This window comes from Armigeres subalbatus, chromosome 3, assembly GCF_024139115.2.
Source record: "Armigeres subalbatus isolate Guangzhou_Male chromosome 3, GZ_Asu_2, whole genome shotgun sequence".
In the NCBI taxonomy this organism is placed as follows: Eukaryota; Metazoa; Arthropoda; class Insecta; order Diptera; family Culicidae; genus Armigeres; species Armigeres subalbatus.
The window spans coordinates 194,100,679-194,115,617 of record NC_085141.1 but is presented as its reverse complement, the minus strand read 5'-3'; the positions used below and the strand labels follow the sequence as shown (position 1 = coordinate 194,115,617).

The following is a 14,939-nucleotide window of genomic DNA, read 5'->3' as shown; positions in this document are numbered from 1 at the left end:
GGAGCGCACGACACCTTCCATTCACTCCTGCAACAGAACCTCATCCTCCCAAACCTTTTTATTACACAGTGTAGCGCTCTAGCCAGTGTCTCACCATTCTGTTTAAATAGCTTTCGTGGTTATTGGGCAACTCCAGGGGCTTTGTTGTTTTTCATCCGGCCGATCTCCTCATGGATTTCCTGCTCAACAAATATTCATAAATTACATTAAACATCTATTTAAGGGATTTTGGGCCAAAAAGCGAAAAAGTTCATTAAATATTTATTACATCCAACACACATTACATCCAACGCCTCGCTGCTTAGTGTTCATTCAGCACTTCCACAGTTACTAATCGCGATTTTTCAAAGCCAAGTGACCATTTTTGCATTCGTATATCATGAGGCTAACACGATGATATTTTTATGCCCAGGGAAGTTGAGACAATTTCCAAACTGAAAATTGCCTAAACCGGCACAGGGAATCGAATCCAGCCATCGCCCTCAGCAAGGTCTTGCTTTATAGTCGAGCATCTAGGCTAAGGATGGGGCCCTCCCCATGCGAATAAATGGGCTTGTTTAACCTCAATGCAATATACGAATATTTTTTATTTTTATAGTAGGGGAGGAGGTTCGGTTGTGGGCACCCTTTTGTGTTTGGTCCATAACTTTGGCCCTGGTTGATCTTATGTCGACATTTGCATAGCAATCGAAAGCTAAACTTATAACCTTACTACTAGCAAAGAAATTAATATGATTTCATCGATTTAGAAAAAAATATTGACAATTTAGAAAATTTGACATTTTTGGACATTTTCATTTCGTGGTTCGGTTGTGGGCACCCATGAAAACTTAGCTAAAAATAAAGAAGCATGAATAAAAAGCACCCATATTTAAATACAAGGAATAGTTTATCCATTCTAAAAGCCAGGAGACGCTAAAAAACTCAAATCAATTCACCTAGCAGTGATGATGCCTCCCTCGGTGCATTAAGGAAGATGTTGAAAAAAATCACATAAGAAAGGTCTAAAATAGCACTTTAGGTAAATGGGTTTTAATTTTTCATTGATTTACGTTTTATTGGTATGCATCACAGTCAAAAAAATCCTGATTAATCACCCTAGCGGCAATAGTGCCTTTCTCGTTCATTTAAAAAAATAATATTTTGGCCATACATTTTGATCCCATAGTCCGATCTGATCAATTTTTAATAGGAAACAATGGGAAAGCATTCCCCGTCGAATGCAACTTGTTGCAAGCAAATCGGTCAACGCTTTGTTCCAAAAAGTGTGTGTATAATGACTAGACATGCCCAAAGAACAAAAATATTAAATAAACTCATTATTTCGAACAATTATGTCAAACTAATTATAAAAACTGCCTTAAAACGTTATTAAAAATAAGTTAAGGAACAAGTAAAACGATATTGAATGATTTATCAATAAAATGAGGGTGCCCATAACCGAACCAATAAAGGTGCCCACAACCGAATTTCGCAGCATTTTGGAACGTGAAGAAAAAAATTTCGCGTTAAAATTTTGATGACAATCGACATTGGGCCTCAAAATAGATTAAATTTACTGTGTAAATACGCATTAGAACTCACTTTTTGAATTAAATCCTTTAATTTATGACACTTTGAAAAAGGCCAAAAAAAACTTTCGTGTTGTTTTTCTTGTACGAAAAAAATATTTGTTTCTAGTTCAAAGTAGAGATGCCCATCCGGTTTGATATTGAGCACGAAACATGCTATTATAGCAAACAAATGACGGTTGTCAGAATGACAGCATCTCTTATCTGTCAAAAGATACATAGGGGTGCCCATAACCGAACGGTGCCCACAACCGAACCTCCTCCCCTATCATTGACAAATTATAATTGAATTAATGTTACTTCATCATTTATTAACTTGGAATTATTGTGCTATATTATTTCATAGGAGAATTTGGGCGCAAAGGCATGAGAAAAGAATATTTCACTCTCAGGTAATATGATTACTCTTGTCTAGTTGTCATTTTTCTCTATTCAGAAGTATTTAAAAATCGTGTTTTACCCAATAAATCACAAAACAAAACATTTGCGAAACGATTTACTTCATTAGTTATTGTTTCGCAAACATTTATCAATATCTGTACAGTCTTTTAGGCTAACAATATCAACAATTAACTGTGAATATTTTAAATTTTGACAGAATATATGAAAAACTAGTTGACCCGGCAGATGTTGTCCTGCATAGTAGGCGAAAATTCGTATTGTGAACTGCCCTTGCGAAATTTCCATACAAATCCTAATTTTGGTTTTTCATTATTTACTCAACCTTATTTGGGATTTTCGCATGAGGAAATATTATATAAACCCGTCGGAAATGATAACGAACATATCTGCTGAAGAAATGAAGGAAATCCATCCAGCCGTTTTCGAGTCCTGCGGATACGAACACAGACCATTTCATTTTTATTATATAGATTTACATTAACTGCACTTTAACACTTATTTGACTTCAAAATCCCTTGATTTACCAACTTTTACCAACAAAATATGTTTAGTACCGCCATCGGGGGTGACAATGGGTCTGAGGGGTGAGAATGGGTCATCGCTCTCACCGGAAGCCTGGAGGTCGTAGAGCAAAACAGTTCAAAAAGGTCTCTTATATTTTAGTCTTCTTGCCCTCAGATACATTCAATCCATTCTACAAGCATTCTAAGTAGTTGAAACAGTGACCCATTCTCACCCCCATTTGACGCATTGTCACCCCCGACGACGGTACTTTTCTATGGATCTATAATGAAGAGAAAAACACAACTGTAGTACATACAATATTAGAAAGATAAGAGGAGGAAAAATATGAAAAATTGTGCTGTATGGGATATTGGGGCAAAACCAGCTCGATAACTACATACAGAAGTGTCCCACGTCTATAAAACATTACTCACTGAATTTCTTTGAAAATTCCCTTTCGTATAAGCCCTTAATCTCCTCTGTGAGTCGCTCGAAAAAAAGTTATCCGGTTTTGCATTAAAAAATACATTTAATGAGCTTTTAGGTTTGTATGACCGCAATATCCCCTTTAATTCAATATTTTTAATAAAATAAATGAATATGTATTCGTAATCCTAATACTATCATTGGCAAATATCAATTTAATTGATTATACTACATTATTTTCTTGCTCAGAATCATTGAGCTATATTATTTCATAGGGGAATTTGGGCAAAAAGATAGGAAAAAAGAGCATCTCCCATTACTTCCTATATCTATGAGCAGATCAAGACTCATATAATATGACTATTATTGTCTAGCTGTGCTATCGGGTATGATTTGGAAATATTTGGCATCGGTGCCATTCAAAAATTTGAACAATCGTTTTTCACTCAATAAGTAACCAAATAGAACATTTACGATTTACTCCAATAGTTTTAGTTCGACAAAAACTTAATCAATATCTATTCAACATATTGTGACAATAATATCAACATTTAACTGCAGGAAAAAAAAAATCTGTAAATATTATTAACTAGCAGACCCGACGAACTTCGTTTCGTCTGAAATTGATTTATTCTCTGATTAGTTGTCGAGTTATGCAGAAATTTCTGTTTCATTTGTATGGATGCCCCCCTTTCCAAAGGAGTAAGGGGTTTCAGACCATCTTAAGAACCTTCCCCGGCCCCAAAAACCTCTGCATACAAATTTTCTCGCCGATCGGTCCAGTTCAGACAGACAGAAATTTATGTTTATGTATTAGGGTGGCTCAAAAAACACTTTTTCAAAATTTTTGATGGGCCGCCCTCTTTTTCGGTTCTATTTGATGCCCTAATGCTCTGGACAAAATTTCAGCCAAATCGGTCAACGTTTGGGTGGTGCTAAACTCGTTGGAAGTTTATATGGAAAAATGTATGCAGAAACATCCAAAACCAATGATTTGCAGTTGTACGGCAAAATTTACGATCAAGAATAATGGTACTCATTCAGTTTATGTGGAATTATATACAGAATGTTATGCTGAAAACCGCGAGAAGATTAGAGTTTATTAGACAAAGATATTAGCATTTTACTGGATTGTTGTAGGGGTGAATTTACTTCTTTTCAAAGGTAAAAGAAACGAAATTTGCTCAAACCCCACTTCAGAGAAATGCTAATAACTTAGCCGGGAAAACTTTAATCTTCTCGCGGTTTTCTGCATAACATTCTGTATTAAATTCTTCAAGATCTGAATGAGTATCATAGCTCTGCATCGTAAGTTGTGCCGTCCAACTGCAATTCACTGTTTTTGGATGTTTCTGCATACATTTTTGTATATAAACTTCCAACGAGTTTAGCACCGCCCAAACGTTGACCAATTTGGCTGAAATTTTGTCCAGGGCATCAGGGCATCAAATAGAGCCGAATAAGAGAGCGGCCCATCAAAAAAATTGAAAAAAGTTTTTCCCATACTAATTTTTTTTTTTTTTTTTTCCAATTTCGTTTATTTGGTAGGCTCAGGCGTGTATAACACTTTACGGAGCCACGTTTCTTTGAGATATGTACAATCGACATAATCTTATTATTAAATTAGTAAGAGAGGGAAATAAGCCAACGTACTCGTGGTGACTCGAGGTTAGGTTTACAATGTTTAAGGATGGACGGGGATTAGGATTCGGGAATCAGGGAATCATCATAATCAAGGAATTTCAGCAGCTCATCCGGTCATTTGGCGTCGGGGACGATGTGGTGTGTCGTCGTGCTCGAAGAATGGTTCGAATGGGAGCATCTTCCGGACGGCCAGAGCTACGGCGCTCTACGGGACAGACAGACAGAGACAAAACAAAAAAACTTTGAAGAAAAGAAAAAAAAACAAAAGTATTAGACTTTTATGTCAGAGGAACAAAGAAAACTATAAATGGCTTGCATATAGACCACATCACGATCCCCCAAAACACCTCTTATCTCCTGGAAGGGTTGTTTACCTCGGGCCACTAGGGTATCCAATAATTGCTCTCTGGAGACGTCGTTTTCCGAGCAGAACCAAACTACGTGATCGATGTCATCATAACCGGCTTCCCATACTAATTTGAGCCACCCTAATATAGATTTTCACAGAATACATGAAAATACATATCACATCAAATGCATTTTGATGCTTATTTGACCCCAAAATCACTAAAATTTCCAGATGTTTTCAGCAAAATATATCTAATGCCCTTCTGTGGATCCACAGTGAAGAGATAAACGCTATTTTTGAAAAAAAAAAAACTGTTAATGATGAATTGACAAAAAAGATGAAAAATCGTGATATATGGAACATTATGGCAGAACGAGCTCAATAACTACATACAGAAGTGTTTCACGTTCATGAAACAGCCCTCACTGAATCTCTTGAAAAATCCCTTTCGAATAAGCCCTTGATCTCTTCTGTAAATTGTTCGTAAAGAAAGTATCAGTATCACCTTTCTAGAGTGATAATAGGTCGTATGTGCAAAAGAGAGTCTCTCTTTGCTTCTTTTTTCTTTCGATTATTACAGATCTATACTACAGTTTTCTCCATATTTCTTGACAGATATCTAAGGATTATAGCTTTGTCTAGCGTTCTGAAGTGAAAATGTAGCAATATTTGCAAAACTATCTTATCTATAGCGAAAGTGAGCCTTTCTTTTGAACATACGACCTATTCTCAAAGCAATCTAGCTTTGAAATCGGATTTCCCCAGTGTTCATTGCTTTACGCCAGAAACATGATGTTAGTCCTAATCGTGGTTAACCAGTTTAGAAACTTCGCTAAAACTCAAACAAATCCCACTTCATAAAAATCTAGTGAAATTAGGCCTTTTTCCAACAATTTGCATCCAATTTTAAGCAATCGGATGCTATCGGGTGGAAATGGGAGCTATGAGATGAAGGGCCGAACCGTTCCCCTAGAACAAATCAAATATTGAGAAGACCACGTGTTCTGTGTTAGTAATTTCGCGCTTTATAATCATCGCAGTAAACTTCACACTGGTATAAAAGAGAGATTATCATCACATTTGGCTTGACGTTCTCTCTCTCTCAAACGTTTCGTCTGGGTCTGACTGACATATAAAACCTCAATCAGTTTTGTGTAACATCATACGTAATTCAAATTTCACGACCATGCTGCTTACAAACCGCATAAGAGTTTTCGCGTATAATATTTTAACTGGAACAGCTAATAGTGGAAGACATCATCGTAGACATCTGCACCCCGGAAGCATCCCACATCAACGTATATCGATGGTTCTGAATCATCCCCGCGGCGGGCACTCCAGAACAGCATCGCAGGCAGATGTTTACCTGCAGCCAGAACAACATGCGAGCGAGAGCCAACAGCAAGAGAGGATGTCTGATGTAAACAAACTGCCGTATGCCTCCCGGCGAGGCCGAAACGATGAAGCTGAACTTGAAGAAATAGAAAATAATCTGTTCGATAATCGACAGTCGAAAGACGATTTACACCTTGGCGAGATAATGAAGAAGTATAAAAGCGATTTCCGACAAAAGGAAATTATTCGGAGTCACAATAAACCAAACAAATCTGCAAATCTGAGCGCAATGGATGCGGAGACCATGAATATATTGAAATCGTATAAAAATAAGGAACGGTCTAAGGAAATCTTTGATAAGAGAAGTGGTCTGAAATTCCTTAAATTGGTAGAAACTGATCCTTTATTTAAAGACTTGCGATTGTTGGCGACTTCGCGAAAACAAAGGGAGTTGAAAAACAAGCTTGTCGTTGAAGGGAAGCGATTGATTAACGATGCAATTGATGCTGGTTTATTGCTTGAAACCGTAATTTTCTCCGAAATGGATCATTTGAGTAGTCTGCGCGCTAAGTTAAAGTCTCTCAAGCTGATTCAACTGCGTAATTATGTTTTGCAGGAATGGTCAGATCTGGTCACCAGCCCCGGCGTAATTGGTGAGGAACTGTTATATAGACATTAGCAAAAATAATTACACATATGAGACATTTTTCTACCCTTAGGCATATTTAAAAAGCCTTCTGACATGGGCAACATTGTAATCCAGAATCGAACTGCTGAGTCTCTGCCCATAACCGTAGTTTGTGACAATGTACGCGAGCCGAACAATTTGGGAAGTATAATAAGAAGCTGTGCATCGATTCCCGTGGATCGAGTGATTTTGCTTAAAGGGTGCACGCATCCATGGGACCCTAAGTGTCTGAGGGGCGGGTCTGGTGCCCACTTTCGAACCAACATTGTCGGGCCGGTGACGATGGACGAGCTGGGGACGTATCTTCCATCTAACCCGACCTTTCTGGTGGCAGACAATAAAAGCGAAAGAAACGACGAAACGTTTGTGCTGAGCCGTTACGATAGAGCCAATTATTTTGACATGGAACACATGGTGCTGGTGATCGGAGGTGAAACACATGGAGTTAGCAGTGATGTGAGAAGGTAAAAGTCAAAAGTGCCTATGATGTCATATTGAATTATGGATGTGAGTTATGGTTTCTTTTTTAGATTCATCAGTGAGCTGCAGAATGATGCCAATAGTGGAAATAGCAGTTATTTGGTTCACATTCCACTGGAGAATGGTGTTGAAAGTTTGAATACCGCATCGGCGTTGTCGGTTATACTGTATGAAATCAAAAGGCAGTTAGATAAAATGGAATAAAATTAAACCAAATGGTAGTTTCCTTAAAGGTTTACTATTCGCTGAATTTACTTACTAATCACACATAACCTTATTTTTATGTAATATAGAGCAAAGAAATGGTTATATTTTATTTATTCCTCATTCGTACATACATAAAGTATTTGAAAGATGAAAAAGTGAAACATTAAAGTTCATGTCATTTAGCTAATCTGTCGAAAACTTTTTCAAAGGCCATTTCCAATACATGTTGTAGATTAACCTGTGATGCTTGGATGATCTTACTCAGGGTTTGCAGAAATCGCTTTCAATAGATAACGAACAACGATAAAAAAAGTGGCAAAAAATTTCTTCGAAAAATTCTTTAAATCATAACAAGTCACGATAACAAGTTTATCGCACTTGTATACAAGTTGAAAAAAAAAACCGTTTCGGATATGCGCCACATTATTTAAAAACAAGGGGGATGAAGAACTAGGGGAACGTTCGCCACTTCATCTCATAGCTCCATCAAAAACAAAGCAATGGAAAGGAATTTGGCTTGTTTATTATTTTTGTGATTTTTTTCAACATGTGGAAACATGTGCAATGGAAAGGAATTTGGCTTGTTTATTATTTTTGTGATTTTTTTCAACATGTTGACAAAAAGAAGCGACGAATTTGGTGCCGTATTTCTTTGTTTAGCGATGAGATGGATATATGTACAGTGAGATCGAGATCGGAACAGTTCCCCTACCTATCGGTTGGTTGGATGACCTCATATGCGCGATCTTAATGCAGCATACACACGGTCAAGCAGTTTGACCAACATTTAGTCTACCCATCGTTTAGTCAAGCAACCACCAACCACAATGTTCTACCAATAGCAGCATGAACACTCAATCTATTCGACCAACAGTATCACACACGAACGACCGCAGCGCAAACTTGAACACCATCCGTCAAAACATATATGGTGGTTTGTGCGACTTCACTACAAACGCACAATGCCAATGCCAACACAAATGCCACCGGAGACTCTATTCAACCAAGGAACGCTCAAACGCGTCAAATCAAAATCAATCCGCTCTGATTTTTTTCCAACTGAGTCGCCAACTGTCAAATAGTTGTTCGAACAACTTCATAGACGGCCAAACAAAGCAGCTACCGAAGCATTTTTTGGGGGCGGAGTCAATGTTGGTCCAACGTGTTTGAGCGTGTGTGCGTTCACGGTGTCTCTATGAGGAAATATTATTTTTTTTTAAAATCAGACTCTCTGAAACACCTGCCACGCGAAAGTATATGCTCTTCTCTTTCATATTGTGGGTATACTAAAATGTTCTATTGGGGATCTAGAACAATTTTTTCTCACTATTTTTGGTGCAAACTCTGCAGAAACTTCAAATGCTAGCCGATTTACCCCCCTCCCCACAAAAATGTAGGGAAAAATGACCTCCGGTAGAAAATTTTAAAATTAAACCTAGGTACGTGAAAGAGGAAACCCTATACTTTTGTGTAGTGAGAAGTGGGAGTTTTAGAGATACTGATTTTTTTTTTGAAAATAAGCTTCTTCGGACAAAGACACCGTACGTTACATAAGTACATAAGAAAGAACTTATACTAGAGTGTGTCGACTACAGAAAAACTCGGCGTACGAAATTCTGTTGCTTATTCTGTTCATTAGACTATGGCCGCTTGAAGAGTCCTTCATGGGCGAACACCAGGCACGTTTTCGTGAGGATTGATCAAAGACAGATCAGATGTTTGGTCTGTTAACATGCTTCCAATCTGTCGGTCACAACCAAATTTGCACATAGTGAAGAGGCTTCTCCTGTTTCTTCGAGTGAACCAGCTACAACGCATCCGAACTTTGTTTCATACAAGGTAGGTAGATTGTCGGCTAGCTTGGACTGGGCTAGCTTTAGAATTTTGAAGAAAAATCTTTAAAAAAACATTAAATGTTCGGCTCCAATGATGTATTTTATTGAATTATTCATTTGTTACCCATTGGCGTAACTACCTCCGATGCCTAGGGGGGGCTATAGTCCCTTTATATTTTTTCTCGAAATTGACCCTCTTTTCAAAAAATTCTCGAACATTTTAACACCTCATCAAATTATCAGCGGTAATGTGACAAATGCATGCACCTAAGGCAATTGCGGATCAATCACACTCATTCATATTATTCTCTTTTCTCAAGCACGTGCACGTGTGCACGTGTGAGCACAACTCACAGTATATGTTTAATTGCGCTCGACTAGCGTCAGGCAGTGGATATATTTGCATACTTCATAAATATTCCATCTATCCCAAATGAAAAAAAAATAGTGCAACTTTCCATGGATTCCGCCGAGAATCTTCCAAGAATTCCGATGAGAATCCTTTAGTGATCCTGACTGGAATGTTCCAGGGATGGGAATCTCTAGATATTTCGACAGGGATCCTTCAAGAATACCAATGGAAGCCTCCACGGATCATGAAGGAAATCCACCAGGAATTTCGACGGGAATATTTCAGGAATTTGAAGGGGAATATTCCAGGGATTTCGTCGAAAACCCTCCAGGAACTTCGATATGATGGTTCCAGGTATTTCATGAGCAATGTTCCAGGGATGAAGACGCATATCGTCGAAGGATTCCGAAGCAATCCGTCGAAGGACTTCGAAGCAAATCGTCGAGTTAATCCTTCATTTATTTCGAAAATAATCCTCCAGCGATCCCGAAGGGAATCCCCCAAGGATGTTGAAGAAAATCTTTGAGGGATTCCGATGCAAATCATCAAAGGATTTCGAAGCAAATCTTCGAATGGTTCAAAAAAAAAATTCGTTAAGGGACTCTGAACAAAATCTATGAGAAATTCTTAAGCAATCCGTCGATGTATTCTGAAACGAAACGTCGAATGATTCTGAAGCAATTCTTCGCGGGATTTTGAAACTAATCGTCAGCCGGATTCCTTATCGTCTAGAGACCAAAGCGCAGATCATTTGCAAAACGTCGAGAGACTTCGAATTAAATCTTCAAAGGATTACGAAGCAAATCGCCGAAGGATTCTGATTTGTCAAGGAATTCCTAAACCAATCTTAAAACGAATCTGGAGATATTCCGGAGCAAATCAACGAGAGATTCTAAAGCAAATCCTTCATGGAAGGGCATTTTTCACAGATTCCCAAGGGTATTGCTTAACAATACTGGAAAGAATCCAGTAGGAATTCTTCTGGATTACGATTGGAATACTTCGATGAATCCGAAAAGAATTATTTAGAGATTGAAGTGAGAATTCTTCTCGGATTCTGATGAGAATCCTTCTCGGATGCTGATGGGAATCTTTCTCTGAATTCAGAAACAAGCTAATTTTTCTTCCACTCATTGCATTAAGTATGATAGAGTGAATATGAGAGATAACTCTTTAGTCTTTTTCGGTAATTCATTATGCTATATGTTGAAAACTGATATCACCGCTAACTAACTTACCAAATCCTAGGGGGGGCAAAATTTTTTTCTAGGGAGGGCTAAGCCCCCCCTAGCCCCCCCATATTTACGCCAATGTTGTTACCACCGTCTTGAAAGTATTTAAACTATTCTACAGACTGCACCTTAACCTAGAGCCTTAATCCTATTTTAAAACACATTTTTTGACATATTAAAATCAAACAGTAATGTGTTTTTTTTTTTTTTTTTTTTTTGTAGTGTTATTTTGCATTTTCAATAGGAAAAGCTTTGAAAAAGAATGTTTTTTTGTTCGATTCAAATGTTTTCACTATTTAAAATAATGAGAATTTGGATCCACGACAAATATTTAAAACGATGTTTTGCTTTTTCGTTTATTTTCATAGCTTATTATTTTAATCTTAATATCTAGCATATATATCATGTTTGAAAATATTACTATACTAACATTAAACTAATGATACATTTTTAGTTCTCGAACGCTCAGTTTTCCACTTCCTGATGCTTACGAACATCATGTTTTGGGTTATGATTCCACCGGGAACTGCAAAAGATTGAAAATGAATGATGTATAGTGACATCCAAAAGATATTTTAGTTACTAGATAAAGATTGTCGCTTCGGTTCCCTTTGTTCTGCTGTCCGAAACATGTGTGGTACATACCTGTCAAATCGTATGGATTTTCCTTCTTTGACATTTAGCTCCCCTATCCTCGCCAGCAAAAGATGTTCCGGACAGCGACGACAGCGACAATATTTATCTAGTAACTAAAATATCTTTTGACATCCACTTTCCAATGATTCAAATATTTACCACAAAAGTCTACACTGAAAACAATCTACACAATCATGCTACTGGTTTCACACGTGAATTATCACTACTTGTAACGTGTAATTCCAGTCGCATACTTCAAATAATGAAACGTTCGGTACAGAGGAATTTCATCAAGAATAGAAATGGGAAACACGTTAAATCTTCATGGATTGTTTTTGTGGAAAATGTCAGATTTCGGGATTGTGTTTTTCTTCACAATTTCCAAATGAAAGTATAATCATTCGAACACATATGCTAATGAAACATATCAATCTAGCTTTTTTTGAATAATAGTTTATTAACACAAAACAATAACCTCTGGCTAATCATTACAACAGGGTGACATTTTTTTTATGTTTTCTTGTGTACCAGCAAAATTCTGTGTAGCAGATTCCCAAGATTTAAAGGCTATTAAAATGGCTGCTTCAATTATTATATAACATTGAATAATTTAATGCAATGCCATCATACCAGTTCCGAACTTCAAGGTTCAACCTGAAACAGTAGGAAATATGTTCAATAATTCATAATATTTAATTATATAGCAAGAACTTACCTTTTTATACATTAAAAATACGAGATAGGCAGAAATGAATAATATTTCAGCTATTCATATTAAGAAAATTAATATTAAAACAAAATTTCCAAAAAATAATATGCTCGCGATATTCGAACGGTGTTCACTCACAAACTTTTTCTTACAGCATTCTACCAAAACCATTCTGAAAAAGGTATGATTCGCCAAATATCGTACCGAGAAAATTACATACTGCCAAATATTATTCCGCGAAAATAAATTCGGCAAAATGTTTTCCGTTAAAATATTATACATTCGATACTTGTTGCTTAAGAAGGGATCTTACATATTTTTTCTATATTTTAAAAAGGGAAACTACCTTTGCCGTATTTCTGCCTATATCTGAAGAAGGGATCACAAATACCATTTCCTTATTTAGTGAAAATGCCTTCTTTTAAAGAATGGATCACATCCCTCATTATCTTATTCCGGGCAGATACAGCTTATTAAAGAAGAATAATAACATTCATTATTTTGGAACACCCAATTCTAAAGAAAGGACAAATTTACCACAGATGCACTATTTTTAAAGAAGGAATCACATTCACCACTGCCTCATTCCGGGCAAACGCATTATTTTTGTTTCTAGGATTTTTTTGTCTTCATTTAGGTGTTTATTTTTAAATATATAATAGTGCTGTCCAATGTGCAACTCGAAGTAGCTCGAAGTTGTTCCCGTCCTGCTCGTTCTTTTTTGTCAACAAATGGGTATGAACAGGACAGGGAGAAACTTTGAGCTACTTCAACCTCTCATTGGACAGCACTAATATTATCAAAAATGGTTTTTAGGATACAGGGCAGGAGTTTGAATTTGAAGATAGAAAAATATTTACCAAAACGTCTTCAATCGTAATTGTAGTTCTGGATTCTATTATTAGAAAATGCTGCCGTTTTTTCGACTAAATTAGTACAAAAGCTACCTTGATAACACTGTACTCTGATATTTTTATAATTCAACAACACATCTTGGAGGACCAAGAACATCCAATACTATCAAAGGATCTTGAGCTGATAATCTCCATTAAGACACTCTTGGACGTATCTTCGAATGCTGATCTTGAGCTTGAGCTGATAATCTCCATTAAGTTACTCTTGGACGTATCTTCGAACGCTGCTCTTCTCGGACGTATCTTCGAACGCTGCTCTTCTCAGACGTATACACTCGATTGTAAAAAAAATATTTGCAAGAGATAGGGGGAAAGACGGCTTTGGCAGGTTTTGTTCTATATTGGCAGGGGGGTTTTTGTCGACCAAATTTTATGAAATTTGGCCACAATATTCTTTGATATGCAAAGAATGTTCAGGCCAAATTTGAGCCAAGTCAGTCATAAAAACCCCCTGCCAATAATAGAACAAAACCTGCCAAAGCCGTCATTCCCCCTACTATGTTTTCGGGGAAATGTTTCATTCGGGGAATTGTTACATTCGGGGAAATTGCATTCGGGGAATTGTTTTTCGAGGAATTGTCGTACAATCATAATAGTGCTTACATGTGTATTAAACCGACGTTTGCTGTCAATCATTACCCCAAGGTCACGAATATAGACCATTATGATAATTATAAATACACTAAGAAACAATCGGCAAAATGGCGTTTGATATTTCATGAAAATGTCGATTCTTCCTATAGATTACATTCCACTATTTCACGTGATGTATTAATTCCGAATTTTTGCTTAAAATTAATTTAATATGAAGCTTCGATTTTCGACCAAAAATTTTTGTTTGTACAAAATGGGTTATTTTCGGAACCTGTTTCTTCGGGAAACTACCTAGAAAAGAACGTATAACAGTTTGATCAATATAGTTTTTAATACAGACGCATAAAAATGTCTGTCTTGTCACATTATCGGCGAGATCTGGTAGAAAAATAATTTCAATGACCTGAAAATTCCGAAAAACCTCAAATTTATTTCGAAAATGGAATAATCATCATAAGGACGGATATGGCTTTAGAATCAGACGATTTTCAGGTACGGTATATTTTAGGAGGCCCTCCTTAGCCGTGCGATAAGACGCGCGTCTACAAAGCAAGATCATGCTGAGGGTGGCTGGGTTCGATTCCCGGTGCCGGTCTAGGCAATTTTCGTATAGGAAATTGTCTCGACTTCCCTGGGCATAAAAGTATCATCGTGTTAGCCTCATGATATACGAATGCAAAAATGGTAACTTGGATTAGAAACCACGCAGTTAATAACTGTGGAAGTGCTTAATGAACACTAAGCTGCGAGGCGGTTTTGCCCCAGTGTGGGGATGTAATGCCAATAAGAAGAAGAAGAATATATTTTAGGATTTGATCTGGACAATAATGACACAGACAAAATTGCCCCAAAAAGTAAAAAAAAACTGGTTGCATTAGTTAAAACGAAAGCTCGAGATATTTTTTAATGCTTTTTGGGACTTGTCGCTATTAATTTGAATTTGTTCTAATTCTCGTCCTATTGCAATTATTCAATTTTTATATTTTATAATGCTTGTTAAATGAATGCAAAAAACAGATATCTCGGGTACTTATTCAAAAGGACGTATGTGATTTTGTAAA

At 36.9% G+C, this 14,939-nt stretch overlaps 2 protein-coding genes across 10 annotated transcripts in view; one reads left to right on the top strand and one right to left on the bottom strand.

Moving 5' to 3' along the window:
* LOC134223825 (PDF receptor) overlaps positions 1 to 14,939 on the bottom strand; it is a 140,374-nt gene that overhangs the window by 55,194 nt on the left and 70,241 nt on the right. The window lies entirely within an intron of this gene.
* Positions 6,018 to 7,631, top strand: LOC134219197 (rRNA methyltransferase 3, mitochondrial). Its single transcript, XM_062697897.1, has 3 exons — positions 6,018 to 6,884; positions 6,951 to 7,383; positions 7,450 to 7,631. Exons 1-3 carry the CDS (start codon positions 6,083 to 6,085, stop codon positions 7,601 to 7,603), a joined length of 1,389 nt encoding a protein of 462 aa, XP_062553881.1. The 5' UTR covers positions 6,018 to 6,082; the 3' UTR covers positions 7,604 to 7,631.

Bases quoted from the DNA above. Each gene is read 5' to 3' on its own strand.
- LOC134219197 (XM_062697897.1), top strand. From the start codon at position 6,083: ATGCTGCTTACAAACCGCATAAGAGTTTTCGCGTATAATATTTTAACT. The intron at 6,885-6,950 runs GTGAGGAACTGT...TTCTACCCTTAG, and splicing joins CACCAGCCCCGGCGTAATTG to GCATATTTAAAAAGCCTTCT. The intron at 7,384-7,449 runs GTAAAAGTCAAA...TTTCTTTTTTAG, and splicing joins GTTAGCAGTGATGTGAGAAG to ATTCATCAGTGAGCTGCAGA.